Raw genomic sequence first — 24,568 nt, 5'->3', positions numbered from 1 at the left:
CTCTCCCCTCCATAATCTGTATCCTTCCTCTGTCCTCATTTCCTCTCTCCCCTCCCTCCATAATCTGTATCCTTCCTCTGCCCTCCTTTCCTCTCTCCCCTCTCCCCCCTCCCTCCATAATCTGTATCCTCCCTATGCCCTCCTTTCCTCTCTCCCCTCCATAATCTGTATCCTTCCTCTGCCCTCCTTTCCTCTCTCCCCTCTCCCTCCATAATCTGTATCCTTCCTCTGCCCTCCTTTCCTCTCTCCCCTCCATAATCTGTATCCTTCCTCTGCCCTCCTTTCCTCTCTCCCCTCTCCCCCTCCCTCCATGATCTGTATCCTCCCTCTGCCCTCCTTTCCTCTCTCCCCTCCATAATCTGTATCCTCCCTCTGCCCTCCTTTCCTCTCTCCCCTCTCCCGCCTCCCTCCATAATCTGTATCCTCCCTCTGCCCTCCTTTCCTCTCTCCCCTCCATAATCTGTATCCTCCCTCTGCCCTCCTTTCCTCTCTCCCCTCCATAATCTGTATCCTTCCTCTGCCCTCATTTCCTCTCCCCTCCCTCCATAATCTGTATCCTTCCTCTGCCCTCCTTTCCTCTCTCCCCTCCATAATCTGTATCCTTCCTCTGCCCTCCTTTCCTCTCTCCCCTCCATAATCTGTATCCTTCCTCTGCCCTCCTTTCCTCTCTCCCCTCTCCCCCTCCCTCCATAATCTGTATCCTCCCTCTGCCCTCCTTTCCTCTCTACCCTCATCTGTATCCTTCCTCTGCCCTCCTTTCCTCTCTCCCCTCCCTCCATCATCTGTATCCTTCATATGCCTTTCTCCTGCATCCTATCTCTTCAAGCAGTTCTTCTCTCTCCTCTCTCCTCAAGCAGTTCTTCTCTCTCCTCTCTCCTCAAGCAGTTCTCATCTCTCCTCTATCTCTCTCCTCAAGCAGTTCTCATCTCTCCTCAAGCAGTATAATGTGTGGAGACAGGGGGAGGGTATGCCCATCTGTGTGTGAAGACGCTGTGTGTGTGTCCTCTGTTCTGGGTCACCGTGACTGGCCTGGTTGATAGTATCAGGACCGTGAAGCGAACACCAAGTACATGCTCTGTTCTCCCGCTCTGCTTTTGGCCAGGGAGTAGCAAGTTAAGCACTTCCCTTGGACCAAGGGAATAAAAAAAGAGTATTGTATTAGACCAGGATTTCTTTATCACAACAATCATCAAATGCATCTTTAATATGTAGCTTCTTTCCTAGTTTCTATTCCTTAACCTACACTGTTCTGAAAACACAGGTTAATGATGCAGTAAGCTGGAGCCCTCCCTACCTGGTCATTTATTTCACCTGTCCACCTCTTTCATGTCAGTGCAGATGGGGGAGAGGAGGCTTGAGGGAATCAGCTAAACTACACACTGTAAACAGTCTGCCTTCAGTACACTCACCAGAACAACCTCATCACCCAGTTAGGAGTGATATAGAATAGGTGTACCTTCTACCCATTCTTCTCTCTCTCGTTATTCTAACAGTCATCTCTAGGGTGCTGGCCCTTGTGTAATCACACCAGTGATGCATGCCGAGGGGAGAGAGAAATACCAGAGAAAATCTGCTGTTTTTGTTACTGTATCCTACCGTGGGCGACGTTAACCTCCTCAAGCTCTCCCCGAGCGAGTCCAGGTTCACGCGCTTCCGTCTTGTCGCCCGTTTGGGTCCCGGTGCGTCCTCGAACGGGCACGCGAGCTTCTCCACGGGGCTCTTGCCGTTCCAGATGCGTGAAAATGGGCAGGAGTCGCCATCATCTCCAGGGCTCTCCAGGCACTCCGAGCCCATCGAGCTGAACGACTCTGACGAGATCTTGCGCGAGGACATGCTGCTGCTGCTGCTGCTAAGCGCGAGAAGTCCGGGCGCGTACGCGTGCGGCGACGAAACAACACGCGGCTACGGGGACTCATCAGATTCACTTGCGTGGGAAAGATTGGGAGGCGCGCGCGCCGGTTAAGAGCGACACTAACGGCACGCGAGCATTTAGAGAACAAACAAATAGGCTATCGCGGCATCCAGATAGGGACTAGGTTTACCAGCTGAATCTCATGTCTAACGGTTTTAACGGTTGTCCCTTTTGTTTTCCCTTTGAAATCCCAGGTGGAAGTATTTTGCCTGCTGCGCACCTCTACTGTCAAGTCATGTGCGGCTTCACGGCTTTCTGACTCTGTCTGTGTGAACTGCTCATCCTTTCATCCCTGCAGTTGGCTGGCTGTATTCCTCTCCTCTCCGGTGGGCGGGAAACGGTGTGTCCAGGTTCGGAACTGAGGATCGGAAGATACCGAGAGATGCTCGCGCAGTCAGCATGCAGTCAAACATCAGCTCGAGCCGCTGCCTGGTGGAGTTATATCTGTCCACTCTGCTCAAGCTCTACAGCATCACTATTCTACACTACCTCCATCCGCCACAGCCAATCAGATTTAACATCATATTTAACCCTGCCCCTCCTACCATCCATATGAGAGGGAGACTAGTCTAGAGCTATGCTAATGTATGGCGCAGATACTGACGGAGGAGACACTAGACTACTACAAGCAACTGCATGAGACACCAAGACATAACCTACAAATCAAATAGGCCGAGTATTTGCATGTGATTTTATCCTTTATTTTTATTTTTTACATGCCACACACTAAGCCATCTGGCCCCACTGTGCAATGCCAGCAGAACATATTCAGTGTGTTTGTATTCTAGACCAATTTGCCATAATCAACTGAATACCGACAGTTGTAAATCATGTACTTCTTACTTTACTCAAGGTAATTGAGATAAAACAATCATTTAAGTTAGGCTTGGTCCTAGTCGGCTAGACTATGATATAGCACACCACTAGTCACACAGCCTTCCCTCCTATAAGAACCAGCTCTCTGTCACAATATGATGAATGTAACTGAAGTTATTAGGCTAATTCCAATCGGCGAGCTGCAGCAGGCAACATTCATGTCGATCATGTATTGCTTCAGTGACCTTGACCTCTTCTCTGCCCATGTGCCTGACCCCCTGCCTGCGGCCTGAGACACAAAAACAGAAGAAAACACACTACCAGGATTGTGCATACATACGCCCTGGATAAACACACACTGCATACCCATAGATAGACATACAAGCATGCACATGTCAGACAGACATACAGACACAGAGAGAGAGGCACAGACAACCATAGGATGCAAAACATCCTTACATGCACAGCGGTCATTTTCCTGGATGTGCAATTCTGTCACGTTTGTTTATTGAAAGGGACCAAGGCGCAGCGAATGTTGAGTTCCACATCATTTATTAATAATGAAACTTAACAAAAACAATAAGCGAACAACGAACCGTGACTTCAGAGGTGCTACATACACTTACTCAAAATACAAAATCCCATAAACACAGGTGGGAACAAACACTACTTAAATATGATCCCCAATTACTGACAACGATTACCAGCTGCCTCTAATTGGGAATCATACAAATCAACATAGAAACATGAAAACTAAAACACCCACATAGAAATAAACTAGACTAACCCCCCAGTCACGCCCTGACCTACTCCACCATAGAAAATAAGGACTCTATGGGACTCTATGGTCAGGACGTGACAGATCCTTAATAGTTTTTTCTTTGCCAAAGCAGTGTGCCCTGACACAAATAGTTTACATTGAAATACACTATATATACAGAAGTATGTGGCAACCCCTTCAAATGAGTGGATTTGGCTATTTCAGTCACACCTGACAGGTATATAACATCGAGCACACAGCCATGTGATCGCCATAGAGAAACATTAGCAGTAGAATGGTCTTATTGAAGAGCTGTGACTTTCAATGTGACACCGTCATAGGATGCCACCTTTCTAACAAGTCAGTTTGTAAAATGTCTGCCCTGCTAGAGCTGCCCCGGTCAGCTGTAAGTGCTGTTATTGTGAATCACAAGCTCACAGAATGGGACCGCCGGGTGCTGCAGCATCTAACGTGTAAAAATCGTCTGTCCTCAGTTGCAACACTCACTACCAAGTTCCAAACTACATTTAGAAACAAAGTCAAGACAAGAACTGTTCGTCGAGAGCTTTATGAAATGGGTTTACATGGCCGAACTTGCACAATGCCAAGCGTTAGCTGGAGTGGTGTAAAGCTCGCCGCCATTGGACTCTGGAGCAGTGGAAACGCATTCTCTGAAGTGATGAATCACGCTTCACCATCTGGCAATCCAACGGACAAATCTGGGTTTGACAGATACCAGGAAAACACTACCTGCCCGAATGCATAGTGCCAACTGTAAAGTTTGGTGGAGAATAATCATCTGGGGCTGTTTTTCATGGTCTGGGCTAGTAGCTTTGTTCCAGTGAAGGGACATCTTCATGCTACAGCATACAATATCATTCTAGACGATTCTCTGCTTCCAACTTTGTGGCAAAAGTTTGGAGAAGGCCCTTTCCTTGTTCAGCATTACAATGCCCCTGTGCACAAAGCGAGGTCCATACAGAAATGGTTTGTCGAGATCGGTGGGGAAGAACTTGACTGGCCTGCACAGAGCCCTGACCTCAACCCTATGCAAAACCTTTGGGATGAATTGAAACGCCGACTGCGAGCCAGGCCTAATCACCCAACATCAATGCCCAACCTCACTAATGCTCTCGTGGCTGAATGGAAGCAAGTCCCCGCAGCAATGTTCCAACATCTAGTGGAAAGCCTCCTCAGAAGAGTGGAGGCTGTTAAAGCAGCAAAGGAGGGACCGACTCCATATGGCTAGTAATACATGTATCACTAGCCACTTTAAAACTATGCCACTTTATGTTTATAAACCCTAGATTACTCATCTCTTATGTATATACTGTACTCTATACCATCTACTGCATCTTGCCTATGCCGTTCTGTACCATCACTCATTCAGATATCTTTATGTACATATTCTTTATCAATTTACACTTGTGTGTATAAGGTAGTTGTTGTGAAATTGTTAGGTTAGATTACTCGTTGGTTATTACTGAATTGTCGGAACTAGAAGCACAAGCATTTCGCTACACTCGCATTAACATCTGCTAACCATGTGTATGTGACAAATTACATTTGATTAATGCATGATTTTTTCACGAGCAGGTATCCACATACACTACATGAACAAAAGTATGTTTAGTCCCTCCCCATCCCCCCTCACTTATCTAGCTACACAACCTCAATCACCATAAGACGATAAATCAATAACTCTGCCAGAAGGATATTTAATAAATCTGCAGCAACAATTGAACCATAACTCTCTGGAGATTAAAAGCAAGGGAAATCCTTGGCTGTGTGTGCGCTCCGAAGATGGGTCGATTGTATAATACCTTTAACAAATCATTAGGTTTATTGAAGATTATAATTAAATGTTACAAAGACAACAATAGTGCTTACACAATGCTTGTTATTACTGAAAGGGAACATAGCCTACAGTATGAAGCCTCGTCCCTTCAGTTGACATCACCGAAAACCCAGCTTCAATTTGAAAGCCATTATTTAGATTTCGACAAACTGAATCTTCAGAAGGTAATTGTTGTAATTGCCTTAGGGTATGCTTTTTCTAGAGCTGTTGAGCAAGAGACTGCCCAGACATCACAATGCACCTAAATACCACAGACAGAATAACACACAAACGATGTTAATGTCAGTCAGAGACACTCACACACCCAAAGGTAACATAAATCGGTCAGTCACATGAAATTAGCAGCGCTAGCAGAGATGGTGCATGATGTGGCTCCGAGGTGCCTACCGTTGAGTCACACAGGTGCCTCAAGTCATTCAGAGATACACTCACCTCCCCCTTGTCTGATCTAGTTCCAACTGACTGTAGGCTTGTATTTCCAAACAAAACGTACGCTGCATTTAGACAGGCAGCCCATTTCACCCCCCACTAATTGGTCTAAATTATCTTTTTAAGATCTGATTGGTAAGAAAAGGGCCAATTCATGAATAAAATATCAGAATTGGTCTGTCTGTCTAAACACAGCCATACAGGCCCTGTAGGACTAACACAGTCTGCTCTACCCTGTGTGTGTGTGTAAAACTGTAAAACCAAGTAGAGCACTTGTCTGAACCATACTGTGATAAACGACACAGTTAATCAGAAGTGGTAGGGTTAGTCACGGGATATGGGCTGACGGTGTGTGGATGGCTGGGTGAGGGAGACGGATAGAATGCGTCAGCAGGAAGAGGACAGTAGAGTGGAGCTTGGCTGTGAATCTGTCCCAGGTCCATCTAAGTGGACATAATCACAGATCACTCGTCACCACTATAACACCATTACTGATGACCATTTACTGTCTAGAACACACACAGACAGAGACATACCACTGATACACACAGGAGTGGAGATGAGTGATAAGAGGAAGATGGAGAGAGGAGAGAGTTAAATAACAGGATAGGGAGGAGAGAGGTCTTCCAGGGGACAGTAATGAGCCATTGTAATGGTTAACTCATGTCAGGAACAATCTACTGTCTGAATGATGAAAGCAGCTGCAGGTTTGCTGTTTAGCCACGAGTAAAAGTGTGTGTGGGTCTGTTTTAGGTGTTTACAAGTTACCTCATGACAAAGCAGTAAATGAAAATGAACCAACACTTTTTCTACTAAAACTGACTTGGTTGATACCTACTGTACTTTGAGGGGAAAATGTACTTGCTACGATTGTGATATATGGTTGTCTCCCCTAGATATTTGAAGACACATGCACTAATTGACAGATATTTGAAGACACATGCACTAATTGACAGATATTTGAAGATGAATGCACTAATTGACAGGTATTTGAAGATGAATGCACTAATTGACAGGTATTTGAAGATGAATGCACTAATTGACAGGTATTTGAAGACACATGCACTAATTGACAGATATTTGAAGATGAATGCACTAATTGATAGATATTTGAAGATGAATGCACTAATTGACAGGTATTTGAAGATGAATGCACTAATTGACAGGTATTTGAAGATGAATGCACTAATTGACAGGTATTTGAAGATGAATGCACTAATTGACAGGTATTTGAAGATGAATGCACTAATTGACAGGTATTTGAAGATGAATGCACTAATTGACAGGTATTTGAAGATGAATGCACTAATTGACAGGTATTTGAAGATGAATGCACTAATTGACAGGTATTTGAAGATGAATGCACTAATTGACAGGTATTTGAAGACACATGCACTAATTGACAGATATTTGAAGATGAATGCACTAATTGACAGGTATTTGAAGATGAATGCACTAATTGACAGGTATTTGAAGATGAATGCACTAATTGACAGATATTTGAAGATGAATGCACTAATTGACAGGTATTTGAAGATGAATGCACTAATTGACAGGTATTTGAAGATGAATGCACTAATTGACAGATATTTGAAGATGAATGCACTAATTGATAGATATTTGAAGATGAATGCACTAATTGACAGGTATTTGAAGATGAATGCACTAATTGACAGGTATTTGAAGATGAATGCACTAATTGATAGATATTTGAAGATGAATGCACTAATTGAAAGTGGCTCTTTATAAGAGTGTCTGCTAAATGACAAAAGTAGAAAAACCGAAAGCATCATATTCATTTATTTTTAAGATAGTAAAACAATGTATCCCAACATACACAACAGTTGTACATCAGCTTTTAAAATAGTTATTTTATGGCCTTCTGCCCGTATTTAATCAGAATAATCTCAGAGTAAAACAATGTGTTGACAGGATCAGAGGATTATAAAGCAGACAGTCATAGTCTCAGAAGACAAGGGGCTAACGCAGAAGGGGGCTATTGCAGTTACATCTACTGTATATTTTTAGGGGCTAAGGGTTTATTGAGATGTGTTGGTTGGTTGGTTCAGCTGTCCGTCTTGGTGCAGTCGAAGGGTTTCCACCACTGGGAGAACTCAAGGACTTTCTTCCGCTGGTCGTCAAAGTTCTCTCTGATGGACTTCCTCCATATCCTCGGCTCCACGTCCAACATCCCCCCAACAATCTCCTGAAGAAGGGAGAGGAGGAGCGGGAGAGAAGGAGAGGAGGGAAGAGGAGAAGGATGGGGAAAGGAGGGAGAAGGTTTAGAGTGCCACAGTGGACAGTAAAAGCACCCCATAGAGGTTGTAGTTCACTGACCTTGCCAAAGTAGTGGGGGAACTTGTGTTCGTTTTCAATGACGTGAGCAAAGCCCCCCTGAAGACCAAAGTCTACTGAGAAATATGGCAGACCCCGCGGCACCTGGCACAGAGAGAACACAACTGTCAAACACACTCACAGAATACACGCCTCTAGAAACACTCTCTCAGGGGCTGAGACAGGCACCTGGTCCTGGAGCTTGGTAGAGGGAGGGAGGCATGCAGGAAGGGAGGGACAGACGGGGAGGGAAGAGGGATGAAAACATTTCAGGAGTGAGGAAGAAGGAACAAGACGATGGAGGTATAACTCACAGCGTGGCGGATGTCTTTGGAGGAGAGATCCACTACCTTCTTATTCATTGCCCACTCCTCATCACATTCCATGATGGCTTTCTGTAGGACACACGCAGTATTAACCCAGACAGCTCATCTATTCTATAGATGGTTTCTATAGGAAGATACACAAACACACCTTAAAGTAGATAGGAGCCATGTCTCCCAGTTCTCTGGGTAGAGGGATACACTCCAGGACCATGTGCTGGCGTCTCTTTGGGTTCATGTGGGTCTCCATAAACACACAGTCCTGATCCTGAGACTCAAACATCTGCACCAGCGCCCTGCGGAACACCTGCACACAGGACAAACACACAACGTCACACACAAACTCACAATCTCTGCCTTCTAGACCAATCAGTGAAAATCGGAAAGGTGGGAGGGCATGTCTAGGCTGTAGTAGAGTTATTTATTGTCTGACCTGGATCTCGGTCCACACGTCCTCATCCAATCCAGTGGCAGAGCAGTGGTGTTGCAGTGGAGTGATCAGACAGTGACCCTCTGTCAGAGACACACCCCCAGGCAGGCTCAGATACACCTGCGGAGACACACACCCAGTCAAAAAACAGACACCCCAATCTGACACCACAAATCCCAATGGGCCAAACTCTTCTTCCCTACTTTCTCACCTTCGTTCCTATGGCGATGAGCAGGTGTTTCTGGAGCTCGGGGTTGCTGAAGCAGTGATGGCATTTCTCCATGGTAACGGCCAGTCGCCTGTGCTCCGCGATGGCTCTGCTCCTCATCCTCTCCTCGTCCCGCCCCTCGCCCTCTCTCTGAGCCACGCTGGAAACAAACATGTCATCCAGGGTGTAGTTGTCATCGTCTGTCTTCCCCATCATCTGAGAGAGAGAGAGAAATGTGTTTGTTTGCCTAAAGTGTGATCATTTACATAGCATTTTGATTTCCCCATGAGTCGGTGCATGGCCTTGAGTTACATTTTACACACACACACACACAGAGAGAGCGAGACCCAAAGGGCTAATCAATCAGTCTATCAATACAAATCCATATTGCTGTAGCCGGGTCAGTTAACAGACGTCATTGCTGTAGCTGAATAAACATCACACTAGAGAGCATCGAACAGCGGGCGAATATTCCCACTATTCACATCGCACACAGAAACAAGATAATAGGGTTCTTTGAAAAGTTGTTTGTGTTGGTTCAGTTGTCACAACTAGGTGTTGCTTCTAGGATTTTCTCTTTATGGCAGTGACAGAGAGGCGTCTCCATGGACACAGGGTGAGCCGTTGGGATGTCGTGTCTCCCCACACTGTCCTGACTGATTGACAGGTCTGGGTCTGTGTGAAAGCAGGCCTAGGTGTGTGTACAACATGTCCATCTAGTCTATTGTATATGTTTGAGCATGATGTGTGCAGTCCATCACCTTATCACCCATGAAAACCCAACACCCCATTGGGTAGTCAGAACTGCATCACCCATACCACACCTCTACCAGTGCCTCCCTTCAGGGGAGAAGACTCTAGAACAGGAACAAAAGGCTGATCTAATATTAGATACAATTGCTCTACTCCAATTCCAGCACTAATACTAATTCTCTCTCTCTCTCTCTCTCTCTCTCTCTCTCTCTCTCTCTCTCTCTCTCTCTCTCTCTCTCTCTCTCTCTCTCTCTCTCTCTCTCTCTCTCTCTCTCTCTCTCTCTCTCTCTCTCTCTCTCTCTCTCTCTCTCTCTCTCTCTCTCTCTCTCTCTCTCTCTCTCTCTCTCTCTCTCTCTCTCTCTCTCTCTCTCTCTCTCTCTCAAAGGGGAGACACTCGCTCTAGCTAAAGCTGCTTACGGATACTAAGGCAGAGATGTGATAAGTGCATGTTTGACTGTGTGTGCTGGGCCAGTGTGGGGCTTATATTGCTGCCTTCACTCGGTGGATAATGAATCAATTACACACACAGACCTGTGGTTAATTGCCACACCTCAATGCTGGAATTTTAGACAACTCCTACCTGGGCCACACGCACACATGTACCCTACTCCCTGAATGGGACTTTTCCTTGTTTAGATTGAGCAACAATGGTGGAACAGGGAACCAAGGAAGTGCAAACAGCAAATGCTTCTGGAATCCGAACGGTTACAATATAGAAGGTATAGGGAAGAAAATACAGTAGCGTATAAAAGACGAGCTATCCTACCCTGACCCCATTAACGACTAGCTATCCTACCCTGACCCCATTAACGACAAGCTATCCCACCCTGGCCCCATTAACGACTAGCTATCCCACCCTGGCCCCATTAACGACAAGCTATCCTACCCTGGCCCCATTAACGACAAGCTATCCTACCCTGGCCCCATTAACGACTAGCTATCCCACCCTGGCCCCATTAACGACTAGCTATCCCACCCTGGCCCCATTAACGACAAGCTATCCCACCCTGGCCCCATTAACGACTAGCTATCCCACCCTGGCCCCATTAACGACTAGCTATCCCACCCTGGCCCCATTAACGACTAGCTATCCCACCCTGGCCCCATTAACGACAAGCTATCCTACCCTGGCCCCATTAACGACTAGCTATCCTACCCTGGCCCCATTAACGACTAGCTATCCCACCCTGGCCCCATTAACGACTAGCTATCCCACCCTGGCCCCATTAACGACTAGCTATCCTACCCTGGCCCCATTAACGACTAGCTATCCTACCCTGGCCCCATTAACGACTAGCTATCCTACCCTGGCCCCATTAACGACTAGCTATCCTACCCTGGCCCCATTAACGACAAGCTATCCTACCCTGGCCCCATTAACGACAAGCTATCCTACCCTGGCCCCATTAACGACAAGCTATCCTACCCTGGCCCCATTAACGACAAGCTATCCTACCCTGGCCCCATTAACGACTAGCTATCCCACCCTGGCCCCATTAACGACTAGCTATCCCACCCTGGCCCCATTAACGACTAGCTATCCCACCCTGGCCCCATTAACGACTAGCTATCCCACCCTGGCCCCATTAACGACTAGCTATCCCACCCTGGCCCCATTAACGACTAGCTATCCTACCCTGGCCCCATTAACGACTAGCTATCCTACCCTGGCCCCATTAACGACTAGCTATCCTACCCTGGCCCCATTAACGACTAGCTATCCTACCCTGGCCCCATTAACGACTAGCTATCCCACCCTGGCCCCATTAACGACTAGCTATCCCACCCTGGCCCCATTAACGACAAGCTATCCTACCCTGGCCCCATTAACGACAAGCTATCCTACCCTGGCCCCATTAACGACTAGCTATCCCACCCTGACCCCATTAACGACTAGCTATCCCACCCTGGCCCCATTAACGACAAGCTATCCTACCCTGGCCCCATTAACGACTAGCTATCCCACCCTGGCCCCATTAACGACTAGCTATCCCACCCTGGCCCCATTAACGACTAGCTATCCCACCCTGGCCCCATTAACGACTAGCTATCCCACCCTGGCCCCATTAACGACTAGCTATCCCACCCTGGCCCCATTAACGACAAGCTATCCTACCCTGGCCCCATTAACGACAAGCTATCCTACCCTGGCCCCATTAACGACAAGCTATCCTAAGCCATGAGGACATGGGTGGTGGTGTTGAGACAATGACTTTCTCTCCATGCACATTATAAATTTAACAATTATTAGATGTAGTATATGTATAGTCACTGTAATTGTATTTATAGAGTCTAGTCCCTGCTAAAGGAGAGTGTGTGTGGCGTTAATGATACAGCCCACAGAGAGTGAGCTAAAAAGGTGCAACTTTGTCGCTTTCATTTTGAATCGCCATGGCAACTCCGATGTCTCCAAGAGTTTATTAATAATGCTCCCTCTCCCTCCCCCCTCTCCATATGCCCCCTCAGCCCTCTCTCCATCCCCATCAACCTCATCCCTCTCCATCCCCCAATCTCTATCCCCACCCCCTCTCTATCCCCACCCCCCTCTCTCATGCCCCTCTCTCCACACCCATCCCCCTATCCATCTCTCCCCATCCCCCTATCCATCTCTCCCCATCTCTCCCCATCCCCCTATCCATCCCTCCCCATCCATCTCTCCCCATCCCCTATCCATCTCTCCCCATCCCCCTATCCATCTCTCCCCATCCCCCTATCCATCTCTCCCCATCCATCTCTCCCCATCCCCCTATCCATCTCTCCCATCTCATCCATCTCTCCCCATCCCCCTATCCATCTCTCCCCATCCATCCCCCTATCCATCTCTCCCCATCCATCTCTCCCCATCCATCTCACCCCATCCCCCTATCCATCTCTCCCCATCCATCCCTCCCCATCCATCTCGCCCCAACCCCTATTCATCTCGCCCCAACCCCCTATCCATCTCTCCCCATCCATCTATCCATCTCTCCCCATCCCCCTATCCATCTCTCCCCATCCCCCTATCCATCTCTCCCCATCCATTTCACCCCATCCCCCTATCCATCTCTCCCCATCCATCTTCCCCATCCATCCTCCCCATCCATCTCTCCCCATCCATCTCTCCCCATCCATCTCTCCCCATCCTTCTCTCCCCATCCTTCTCTCCCCATCCTTCTCTCCCCATCCTTCTCTCCCCATCCTTCTCTCCCCATCCTTCTCTCCCCATCCATCTCTCCCGACAGTGTGGTGCCATGACAACAACCTCTCCCTCAACATGACCAAGGAGATGATTGTGGACTACAGGAAATGGAGGATGGAGGAAATGGAGGATCGAGCACGCCCCCATTGTCATCGACGGGGCTGCAGTGGAGCAGGTTAATAAGAGCTTCAAGTGCCTCGGTGACCATATCTCCAACAAACTAACATGGTCCAAGCACACCAAGACATCTGTGAAGTGGGCACAACAAAACCTGTTCCCCTCAGGAGACTGGAGGATATTTTGCATGGGTCCTCAGATCCTCAAAAGGTTCTAGAGCTGCACCATCGAGAGCATCGTGACTGGTTGCATCACTGCCTGGTATGGCAACTGCTCGGCCTCCGACCGCAAGGCACTACAGAGGGTAGTGTGTACGGCCCAGTAAATCACTGAGGCCAAGCTTCCTGCAATCCAAGACCTCTATACCAGGCGGTGTCAGAGGAAGGCCCAAAAAATTGTCTAAGACTCCAGCCACCCTAGTCTGACTGTTTCCTCTGATAACGCACGGCAAGTGGTACCGGAGTGCCATGTCTAAGTCCAAGATGCTTCTGAACAGCTTCTACCCCCAAGCTATAAGACTACTGAATATCTAATCAAATGGCTACCCAGACTACTTGCACTGCCCCCCCCCCCCTTTTTACGCTGCTGCTACTCTTTTATTATATATGCATAAGTCACTTTAATAACTCCACCCACATGTATATATTACCTCAATTACCTCGACTAAACGGTGCCCCTGCACATTGACTTACTGTGCGACTTACTGTACAGAAACACAGGGAGGACATATTGAGGAGTTATAATGATGCTGGCGGTCTCTCAGTGGGGGGCTCCCAGGCAGTCCCTCTAACCTGTGAGGATCTCCCGAGACCACTGAAGCTGCGCAACCTCAATGAGTATCTGGGGAAGTGGGTGTCTATTGCTGACAGTTCAAATAGTTCTATGTGGGTTAGTCAGGAGGCCAACAGCACAGTGCCTGAATCACAGGAGGCTGCTGACTGGAGGAAGGCTCATAATAATGCCGGAATGGAGCTAATGGAATTAAACACCTGGAAACCATGCGTTTGATGTATTTGATACCATTGCACTTTTTCAGCTCTAGCCATTACAACGAATACATCCTCCCCAATTAAGCTGTCACCAACATCCTGTGGCCTGGACAGAGGTCTCAGTGCTGGTCAGTACTCAGAAGGCTTGATATCATCCAGTTCTATCACATAGGAGGACACTGCTTGAGGACAACGTTTAACTTGACAACAGCTGGACCTCAGTGATCCCTGCACCCAGTCCTGACATCCTCCTGACAACGTGCGCAGACTGTTTCCTCACCCTGCAGACACTGAGGCTGCCCTACAACGTAGGAGAAGGGAGCTCACTGCTGCCTAACTGGAATTCTACATTTTATTGTTTCAATTCCAGAGAGAGGGGGAAGGTTTAAAAACAATATATACAAGAATTGTATAAAAAAAAAAAAAAAATTGACAGATGCTAGGATAACGAGTAGTTCCCTCCTCGTCCCTGATTGGGTAGCTACCCACTACGGTGTTCTGCTGTAACCGAGGTTTACTTAACCCAGAAAACCTGGAAATGGTCACTGATAAAGCAATGCCAGTCTTGATAGGGAAACAAACTCTACCCTGCTAGTGGTTCTGCAGTATGGACTCTAAATGACCTCAAATAAAACGCAGATTAAGACCAAAAAAATAAAGTGGTCCAAAACTCTATGGTGTTCTAGGTTGCCATATTGGTGTATTAGATGAGCACATTTACATTTTACAGACAGGACAGGTTGTTTAGAGCGAATGAAGCGTACCTTGCCAGCCATGCGTGCGTAGAGGGAGTTCTGGTCCTCTGCAGAGCTCATCTTCTCCCTGCGGACCATCTCATGAAGACCCACACTGTCATCATCCTGGAAATATCTCATACGCTCCCCATCCCTGTGGGTCTCAATCTGACCAGGGGAGAGAAGACACCATTAGAATACTGAAAATATCACTCTTTCCCCATCCACCTTGTGTAACCAATAGAGAATATACTTCAGAACTGTTTACATAAGCACAGTTCATCTGAGAGGGAGACTGTGTTTGCATTGTTGATGGAGCAAAATCAATTTGGGATACACCTCTTTACTCCCAGGCAAGTCCAGACACCGTAACCTCATCTCTCACAACCTATCATAACACACACTGCTCACCGCCTTCTTTTTCCTCCGTCTTCCTCCGGGCTCCTGGGGTTCCGAAGAGGCATTGACCGGCCAGGCGCGACCCGATTGGTCTGTTCTGAAGAGAAGTACTTCCTGGTCCTCCTCTGTTTGACCTGGAGCCTGAACAAACAGAGGGGGAGGGTTATGGAGACGAACATAGAACAGAAAAACATATGCAAACCCGATTGATCACATAGCAGACAGTATAGAAGCAGTGCATTCATATTCTACAGTAAAATAAAGAATCAAGTATTATTTATAAGGGGAACACGACAGTGGATAGGGCAGTTATTTCATAGCTGGGTTAGCTTAGAGGAACACTGACCGTACACACAGAATAACGGCACACTGATAATACCCTAACTTAGACAAACAAGAAAACAGTAAACATGTTGTCCCCCACAAATGACGCAGCCCACCCGGGCCAATTATTGACAACAATTCGAGCTCAAACAGGACAGGGATATGCTTGTACAAAGTTTGGAATTTCAGTTGATTACTACAGTGCCCCCTAGGGCCTAGCAGTGTCATTTTGTAAATGCCAGATCTCTATGGCAAGATGCATCATTCACCCAAGTTTTTGTCAAAATCAGACCAGTGGTGAGATATTGAATGTGACTAACGTACTAAAAGATGGCGACAGATACATAATTCCCCCTCCGATTTCATGTTGTTTAAGCCCTCCATGGTGAAAGTATAAATAAGCAGAAGAAAAAGGACAGAGCCCTCCACACGACCTCTCCAATCAGTATTGAAAGAGAGAGAGAGCGCGGTAAGTAAATTGTCTCGTATGACTGCCGGGTGTATCACAAACCATGATCACAAAAAAAGGCAACAGTAAACATGCAGTCCCCCATGAATGATGCTGTGCCCCCCTTAGGATATTTACAAAATGTCACTGATTATCCCATCTCTATAACAAGATGCATGTGCCAAATTTCAGCACCGAGTCAAACAGATCAAGAGATAAACATGTGCCTGTATTTGCAACATGTGTACCAAATTGTGTTCCAATTTGACTAATGTATATGCATTCGTGCCAGACCACGCCCACGTGAATGTTTATTGGTCAATAGTGGCTATGTAGGTACTAGTCTGAAAATATTGCATTGAGAGACCATTGTCCATCGATGTCACATATCAAATGTTGTGGAGATCGGTCATTAGGTGCCAGAAGGTGTGTTTTCTACAAAAAACCTTTTGGGGAAACCCATCATGGCAGACTATGGGTCTCCCGAGGCATGTGTGAGGAGATGGACTTATGTACTGAATTTCATGACTTTAGGTCAAACGGGGTGAGGAGAATAAGTATATAAGGGAAGTGTATAAGTATATAAGGGAAGTGTATAAGTATATAAGGGAAGTGTATAAGTATATAAGGGAAGTGTATAAGTATATAAGGGAAGTGTATAAGTATATAAGGGAAGTGTATAAGTATATAAGGGAAGTGTATAAGTATATAAGGGAAGTGTATAAGTATATAAGGGAAGTGTATAAGTATATAAGGGAAGTGTATAAGTATATAAGGGAAGTGTATAAGTATATAAGGGAAGTGTATAAGTATATAAGGGAAGTGTATAAGTATATAAGGGAAGTATATAAGGGAATAAGCTATATGACGTTGAAAGGTTACGCACCTTTCAAAGTCTGCATTTTAGCGCCACCATCTAGCCAATCGGTGTCATTTAGTAAATGTCAGATCTCTATGGCAAGATGCATCATTCACCCAAGTTGTGTCAAAATCAGGCCAGTGCCGTCAGACATCGCTTGTGACTATGTACGGATGGTGACCGATCCACATTCCCCTCCCTGATTTCATCGTGGGGGACAATGAAGAGTGTGGAATAACACCAACAGCCCCGCCCTCACTGAGGAGTTTTAAGAGATTATAGCAGATCTCACCAAGAGAGGAACAGTAATACATTAGCCTACTTATCCATATACGTATTCCTCACTTGCGGAAATAGAAGCAACACAGAAAAACCTAAACTGAGGAGAGGTGGAGGGTTCAAAATCAGACAGCTCATTAGAGTAGAGTTCCCTAACTGTCGGACCTCTGACCATATATTCAAGAAAAACAAGTGGGCCCAGCTGAATCCAGTTTGTGATCCCTGCACTAAAGGGTTTCATTCAAAGCTGATATGACAGAGAGGGGAGCGAGGAAAGAGAGAGGGGGGAATAGGAGAGGACATTCAAGGCTAGCGAGAGAAGCTAAAGAGACATAGACAGCTTTGATTGACACCGCTAACCGTAGACACGGGCCATAACCTTTCCAAAAAAAATACATAGGCAAGTCAAGCGTTTCACTGAAGGTCTGATCATTGAAAACCACCCATAACCCCTCTGTCATTACAAACTAAAAACAACTCCTACAATAAATTCACAGAGTTGTAAACAAACCACAAATTAGGTGTGTGATACTTCACCCAGCAGCTGAATAAAGACGTGGTTGTGTTTATAAGTGGTTGTGGGACATTATGACCATGTAGTGAGCACTAGCCAGCCAAGACGGCGTGTGCAGTTCAGCGTTAGGCTGCCAAGACAGCGTGTTCAGTTCGGCGTTAGGCTGCCAAGACGGCGTGTTCAGTTCGGCGTTAGGCTGCCAAGACGGCGTGTGCAGTTCGGGCGTTAGGCTGCCAAGACAGCGTGTGCAGTTCGGCGTTAGGCTGCCAAGACAGCGTGTTCAGTTGAGCAGTTGGGCGTTAGGCTGCCAAGACAGCGTGTTCAGTTCGGCGTTAGGCTGCCAAGACGGCGTGTGCAGTTCAGCGTTAGGCTGCCAAGACGGCGTGTTCAGTTCGGCGTTAGGCTGCCAAGACGGCGTGAGCAGTTCAGCGTTAGGCTGCCAAGACGGCGTGAGCAGTTGGGCGTTAGGCTGCCAAGACCGCGTGTGCAGTTCAGCGTTAGGCTGCCAAGACGGCGTGAGCAGTTCAGCGTTAGGCTGCCAAGACCGCGTGAGCAGTTCAGCGTTAGGCTGCCAAGACGGCGTGAGCAGTTCAGCGTTGAGCAGGGGCTGTCAAGACCGTGAGCAGTGTGCAGTTCGTGAGCAGTTGGGCGTTAGGCTGCCAAGACGGCGTGAGCAGTTCGGGCGTTAGGCTGCCAAGACGGCGTGAGCAGTTCAGCGTTAGGCTGTCAAGACGGCGTGTGCAGTTCGCCAAGACGGGGCGTTAGGCTGTCAAGACGGCGTGAGCAGTTCGGCGTTAGGCTGCCAAGACGGCGTGAGCAGTTCGGGCATTAGGCTGCCAAGACGGCGTGAGCAGTTGGGCGTTAGGCTGCCAAGACGGCGTGAGCAGTTGGGCGTTAGGCTGCCAAGACGGCGTGAGCAGTTCGGCGTTAGGCTGCCAAGACGGGCGTGAGCAGTTCAGCGTTAGGCTGCCAAGACGGCGTGAGCAGTTGGGCGTTAGGCTGCCAAGACGGCGTGTTCAGTTCAGCGTTAGGCTGCCAAGACCGCGTGAGCAGTTCAGCGTTAGGCTGCCAAGACGGCGTGAGCAGTTGGGCGTTAGGCTGCCAAGACGGCGTGAGCAGTTGGGCGTTAGGCTGCCAAGACGGCGTGCGCAGTTGGGCGTTAGGCTGCCAAGACGGCGTGAGCAGTTGGGCGTTAGGCTGCCAAGACGGCGTGAGCAGTTCAGCGTTAGGCTGCCAAGACGGCGTGAGCAGTTGGGCGTTAGGCTGCCAAGACGGCGTGAGCAGTTGGGCGTTAGGCTGCCAAGACGGCGTGAGCAGTTGGGCGTTAGGCTGCCAAGACGGCGTGAGCAGTTGGGCGTTAGGCTGCCAAGACGGCGTGAGCAGTTGGGCGTTAGGCTGCCAAGACGGCGTGAGCAGTTGGGCGTTAGGCTGCCAAGACGGCGTGAGCAGTTGGGCGTTAGGCTGCCAAGACGGCGTGAGCAGTTGGGCGTTAGGCTGCCAAGACGGCGTGAGCAGTTCGGCGTTAGGCTGCCAAGACGGCGTGAGCAGTTGGGCGTTAGGCTGCCAAGACGGCGTGAGCAGTTCAGCGTTAGGCTGCCAAGACGGCGTGAGCAGTTCAGCGTTAGGCTGCCAAGACGGCGTGAGCAGTTCAGCGTTAGGCTGCCAAGACGGCGTGAGCAGTTCAGCGTTAGGCTGCCAAGACGGCGTGAGCAGTTGGGCGTTAGGCTGCCAAGACGGCGTGAGCAGTTGGGCGTTAGGCTGCCAAGACGGCGTGAGCAGTTGGGCGTTAGGCTGCCAAGACGGCGTGAGCAGTTGGGCGTTAGGCTGCCAAGACGGCGTGAGCAGTTCAGCGTTAGGCTGCCAAGACGGCGTGAGCAGTTCAGCGTTAGGCTGCCAAGACGGCGTGAGCAGTTCAGCGTTAGGCTGCCAAGACGGCGTGAGCAGTTCAGCGTTAGGCTGCCAAGACGGCGTGAGCAGTTCAGCGTTAGGCTGCCAAGACGGCGTGTGCAGTGCAGCGTTAGGCTGCCAAGACGGCGTGTTCAGTGCAGCATTAGGCTGCCAAGACGGTTGTTTTGAAGGTTCCTCAGCTTTGAGTGTGTAAGATTCCTCACGCCTGGTGGAATATGGATGATGCAATAACAGTGGTACATTTTAGCCACTGTATTATTAGTGGAGATATGAGCTCTCTGTTAGGATAAACCCATACCAGGGCAGAAGAGACCACTAGAGTATATACATCTGATGGGGGTAGATGTGTGGGAAGTGGAGATACTCCAGAATACTAGAGTATATACAGTTGAAGTCGGAAGTTCACATACACTTAAGTTGGAGTCATTAAAACTCATTTTTCAACCACTCCACAAATTTCTTGCCAAAACTATAGTTTGTTAACAAGTCGGATAGGACATCTACTTTGTGCATGACACAAGTCATTTTTCCACCAATTGTTTACATACAGATTATTTCACTAACAATTCACTGTATCACAATTCCAGTGGGTCAGAAGTGACTGTGCCTTTAAAGAAAATGTCATGGCTTTAGAAGCTTCTGATAGACTAATTGATATCATTTGAGTGAATTGGAGGTGTACCTGTGGATATATTTGAAGGCCTACCTCAAACTCAGCGCCTCTTTGCTTGTCATCGTGGGAAAATCAAAAGAAATCAGTCAAGACCTCAGAAAATAAATTGTAGACGTCCACAAATCTGGTTCATCCTTGGGAGCAATTTCCAAACGCCTGAATGTACCACGTTCATCTGTACAAACAATAGTATGCAGGTATAAACATCATGGGACCACGCAACCATCATACCGCTCAGGAAGGAGACGCGTTCTGTCTCCTAGAGATGCACGTACTTTGGTGCAAGAAGTGCAAATAAATCCCAGAACAACAGCAAAAGACCTTGTGAAGATGCTGGAGGAAACAGGTACAAAAGTATCTATATCCACAGTAAAACAAGTCCTATATCGGCATAACCTAAAAGGCCGCTAAGCAAGGAAGAAGCCACTGCTCCAAAACCGCCATAAAAAAGCCAGACTACGGATTGCAATTGCACATGAGGACAAAGACCGTACTTTTTGGAGAAATGTCCTCTGGTCTGATGAAACAAAAATAGAACTGTTTGGCCATAATGACCATCGTTATGTTTGGTGGAAAAGGGGGAGGCTTGCAAGCCGAAGAACACCATCCCAACCGCGAAGCAAGGGGGTGGCAGCATCATGTTGTGGGGGTGGCAGCATCATGTTGTGGGGGTGCTTTGCTGCAGGAGGGACTGGTGCACTTCACAAAATAGATGGCTTCATGAGGAAGGACAATTATTTGGATATATTGAAGCAACATCTCAAGACATCAGTCAGGAAGTTAAGGCTTGGTCGCAAATGGGTCTTCCAAATGGACAATGACTCCAAGCACACTTCCAAAGTTGCAGCAAAATGACTTGTTGAGTGTAGGGGGCAGTATTTTAGTTTTTGGCAAAAAAACATACCCATTTGAAACTGCCTATTTCTCTTGCCCAGAAACTAGAATTTGCATATAATTGTCAGATTAGGATAGAAAACACTATAAAGTTTCCATAACTGTCAAAATATTGTCTGTGAGTACGGTATAACAGAACTGATATTGCAGGCAAAAACCTGGAAGTGCTGTTTTCCCTGAAAGCCCTCTGTTCCATTGGATGCCTTGCCTCAATTTAAAGGGATATCAACCAGATTCATATTCCTTTGGCTTCCTCAAGGTGTGAAGTCTTTAGACATAGTTTCAGACTTTTATTTTGAAAAATGAGCGAGAAAGAACCCATCACGTCAGTGGATGGCTGGGTGCAGCAGAGTTTTTAATGCGCAACAGCCATTTTCTCTCTCTCTCCTATGGAAGAAGCTACATTCCGGTTGACATATTATCGATTATATATTGTAAAAACAACCTGAGGATTGATTATAAAAAACGTTTGACATGTTTCTACGACTATTACGGACACTATTTGGAATTTTCGTCTGCGATGTCGTGACCGCTTGAGCCTGTGAATTTCTGAACATAAACGTGCCAAACAAACGGAGGTATTTTGTATATAAAAAAATAATCTTTATGGAACAAAAGGAACATGTATTGTGTAACTAGGAGTCTCGTGAGTGCAAACATCCAAAGATCATCAAAGCTAAGCAATTTAATTTATTGCTTTTCTGACTTTTGTTACCAATCTACTTGGCTGCTAGCTGTTTGTAATATTTTGTCTACTGAGAGAGGTGTTCTTATATAAACGCTGCGTATGCTTTCGCCAAAAAGCTTTATTGAAACAACAAGCTACGCTGTGTTTTGCTATATTGCACTTGTGATTTCATGAAAATGTAATATTTTTAGTAATTTAATTTGGCGCTCTGCAATTCAGCGGATGTTGATGACAATGATCCCACTAACGGGATGGGTGCGTCAAGAAGTTTAAGGACAACAAAGTCAAGGTACTGGAGTGGCCATCACAAAGCCCTGACCTCAATCCTATAGAAAATGTGTAGGCAGAACTGAAAAAGCGTGTGTGAGCAAGGAGGCCTACAAACCTGACTCAGTTACACCAGCTCTGTCAGGAGAAATTGGCCAAATTTCACCCAATTTATTGTGGAAAGCTTGTTGAAGGCTACCCAAAACATTTGACCCAAGTTAAACAATTTAAAGGCAATGCTACCAAATACTAATTGAGTGTATGTAAACTTCTGACCCAATGGGAATGTGATGAAAGAAATAAAAGCTGACATAAATCATTCTCAACACTATTATTCTGACATTTTACATTCTTAAAATAAAGTGGTGATCCTAACTGACCAAAAACAGGAGATTTTTACTCAGATTAAATGTCAGGAATTGTGAAAAACTGAGTTTAAATGTATTTGACTAAGGTGTATGTAATCTGATGGAGGTAGATGTGTTGGGAGTGGAGATACTCTAGAATACTAGAGTATATAAATCTGAAGGAGTGAGAAAATGGGTTATTGTCAAAGACAATTCTTACTGCGAACCAGAGAGAATATAAACTTCTATACAGGCATTCAGACAGCAGGTATTCAGAGAGAAAGGCAGGCAGGCAGACAGGCAGGCAGGCAGGCAGGCAGGCAGGCAGGCAGGCAGGCAGGCAGACAGACAGGGCTAAAGCAGTCAATCAGCCTGCAGGCTTGTACCTACTGAGCACTCAGTCAGTCAGCTGACAGTGATTTAGTCTGTGCTAGTGGTCATCTCCACAAGAGTAGCACATATATACAGTAGGCTACTACTACCTTATCCTCTTGGCTCCCTGACGGGTAATGCCTGTCCCTCCCTATACACCTCTACTCACCCTGTCCGATTTCCCAGGTTGCTGTGCAGCACGATTCTCCTTGGCATTACGGGCTGATTCTAGCTGGGTCTTCAGTTTCTCCATCAGAGCCTAAAGATGACACACATTTAAAAACTTCACATGTTCCTTGACTGCACCCCACCCCACCCACACTAATGATGTTGCATCTGTGGATTTCTCGTACACAGAGTACTGTTTCTCCATCCATGTTACACAGAATAACATTTAACAACCTCTCCTGATTTTATTCCACCATTACAAGAGGCTGATAGTAGAATCACTGATTGAACACAACATAGTAGTCTGGTGTCCTTCACCGCGGCTGCCCTTACCCCCTAAATATTACAGCCTACTGGATAACAGATGTTCTCACCACCTTCTAACACTCTGTCTCATGACAGGGATGTGGACAATGTGGAAAAGTAGCAGAGGAAGCCAATGAGTGTGTGTGTAGTAGTAGTATGTGCCTGGCCCATCTCTACCAGGCCCTTGTCAACTAAGAGGAGCTGGCTGTGACTGGACACTGTCAGAGCAGACATTGTGATGGGGACACAAGTGGCTCAGGTAGTGCAGCTCATCCAGGATGACACATCAATGCGAGCTGTGGCAAGAAGGTTTGCTGTGTCTGTCAGCGTAGTGTCCAGAGCATGGAGGTGCTACCAGGAGACAGGCCAGTACATCAGGAGACGTGGAGGAGGCCGTAGGAGGGCAACAACCCAGCAGCAGGACCGCTACCTCTGCCTTTGTGGAAGGAGGAGCAGGAGGAGCACTGCCAGAGCCCTGCAAAATTACCTCCAGCAGGCCACAAATGTGCATGTGTCTGCTCAAACGGATGAGTCTGAAACAGACTCCACGGGGGTGGTATGAGGGCCCGACGTCCACAGAGGGCCCGAACACCAAGATTGGCAAATTCGCCACTGGCGCCCTGTGCTCTTCACAGATGAACGCAGGTTCACACTGAGCACATGTGACAGAGTCTGGAGACGCCATGGAGAACGTTCTGCAGCCTGCAACATCCTCCAGCATGACCGGTTTGGCGGTGGGTCAGTCATGGTGTGGCATTTCTTTGTGGGGTTCGCACAGCCCTCCATGTGCTCGCCAGAGGTAGCCTGACTTCCATTAGGTACCGAGATGAGATCCTCAGACCCCTTGTGAGACCATATGCTGGTGCGGTTGGCCCTGGGTTCCTCCTAATGCAAGACAATGCTAGACCTCATGTGGCTGGAGTGTGTCAGCAATTCCTGCAAGAGGAAGGCATTGATGCTATGGACTGGCCTGCCCGTTCCCCAGACCTGAATCTAATTGAGCACATCTGGGAAATCATGTCTCGCTCCATCCACCAACGCCACGTTGCACCACCACGGATGCTTTAGTCCAGGTTTGGGAGGAGATCCCTCAGGAGACTTTCCACCACCTCATCAGGAGCATGCCCAGGCGTTGTAGGGAGGTCATACAGGCACGTGGAGGCCACACACACTACCGAGCATCCTTTTGACTTGTTTTAAGGACATTACATCAAAGTTGGATCAGCCTGTAGTGTGGTTTTCCACTTTAATTTTGAGTGTGACTCCAAATCCAGACCTCCA

General features: G+C 47.3%; 2 protein-coding genes across 2 annotated transcripts in view; both read right to left on the bottom strand.

The window, feature by feature from the left end:
• The window catches only part of LOC118396894 (guanylate cyclase soluble subunit alpha-2-like), a 161,074-nt gene extending 158,698 nt beyond the window's left edge, over positions 1-2,376 (bottom strand). Inside the window, exon 1 of the mRNA XM_052468009.1 lies at positions 1,597-2,376. Within this exon, the coding sequence (XP_052323969.1) occupies positions 1,597-1,833 (237 nt within the window). The 5' untranslated portion in view covers positions 1,834-2,376. The remainder of the gene's footprint in view (positions 1-1,596) is intronic.
• Positions 2,377-7,557: 5,181 nt separating this feature from the next.
• Positions 7,558-24,568, bottom strand: part of cwf19l2 (CWF19 like cell cycle control factor 2) — a 56,214-nt gene continuing 39,203 nt past the window's right edge. The window contains exons 12-20 of the mRNA XM_052468889.1: positions 22,983-23,072; positions 15,253-15,381; positions 14,872-15,009; positions 9,074-9,286; positions 8,866-8,982; positions 8,584-8,739; positions 8,424-8,504; positions 8,113-8,214; positions 7,558-7,981 (exon numbers count right to left, since the gene is read on the bottom strand). Coding sequence (XP_052324849.1) covers positions 7,841-7,981; positions 8,113-8,214; positions 8,424-8,504; positions 8,584-8,739; positions 8,866-8,982; positions 9,074-9,286; positions 14,872-15,009; positions 15,253-15,381; positions 22,983-23,072 — 1,167 coding nt within the window. The 3' untranslated portion in view covers positions 7,558-7,840. The remainder of the gene's footprint in view (positions 7,982-8,112; positions 8,215-8,423; positions 8,505-8,583; positions 8,740-8,865; positions 8,983-9,073; positions 9,287-14,871; positions 15,010-15,252; positions 15,382-22,982; positions 23,073-24,568) is intronic.

Source organism: Oncorhynchus keta, chromosome 18 (genome assembly GCF_023373465.1).
Source record: "Oncorhynchus keta strain PuntledgeMale-10-30-2019 chromosome 18, Oket_V2, whole genome shotgun sequence".
NCBI classification, from domain to species: Eukaryota; Metazoa; Chordata; class Actinopteri; order Salmoniformes; family Salmonidae; genus Oncorhynchus; species Oncorhynchus keta.
The sequence above is the reverse complement of the archived record's forward strand: the minus strand, read 5'-3'. Positions and strand labels throughout refer to the sequence as shown.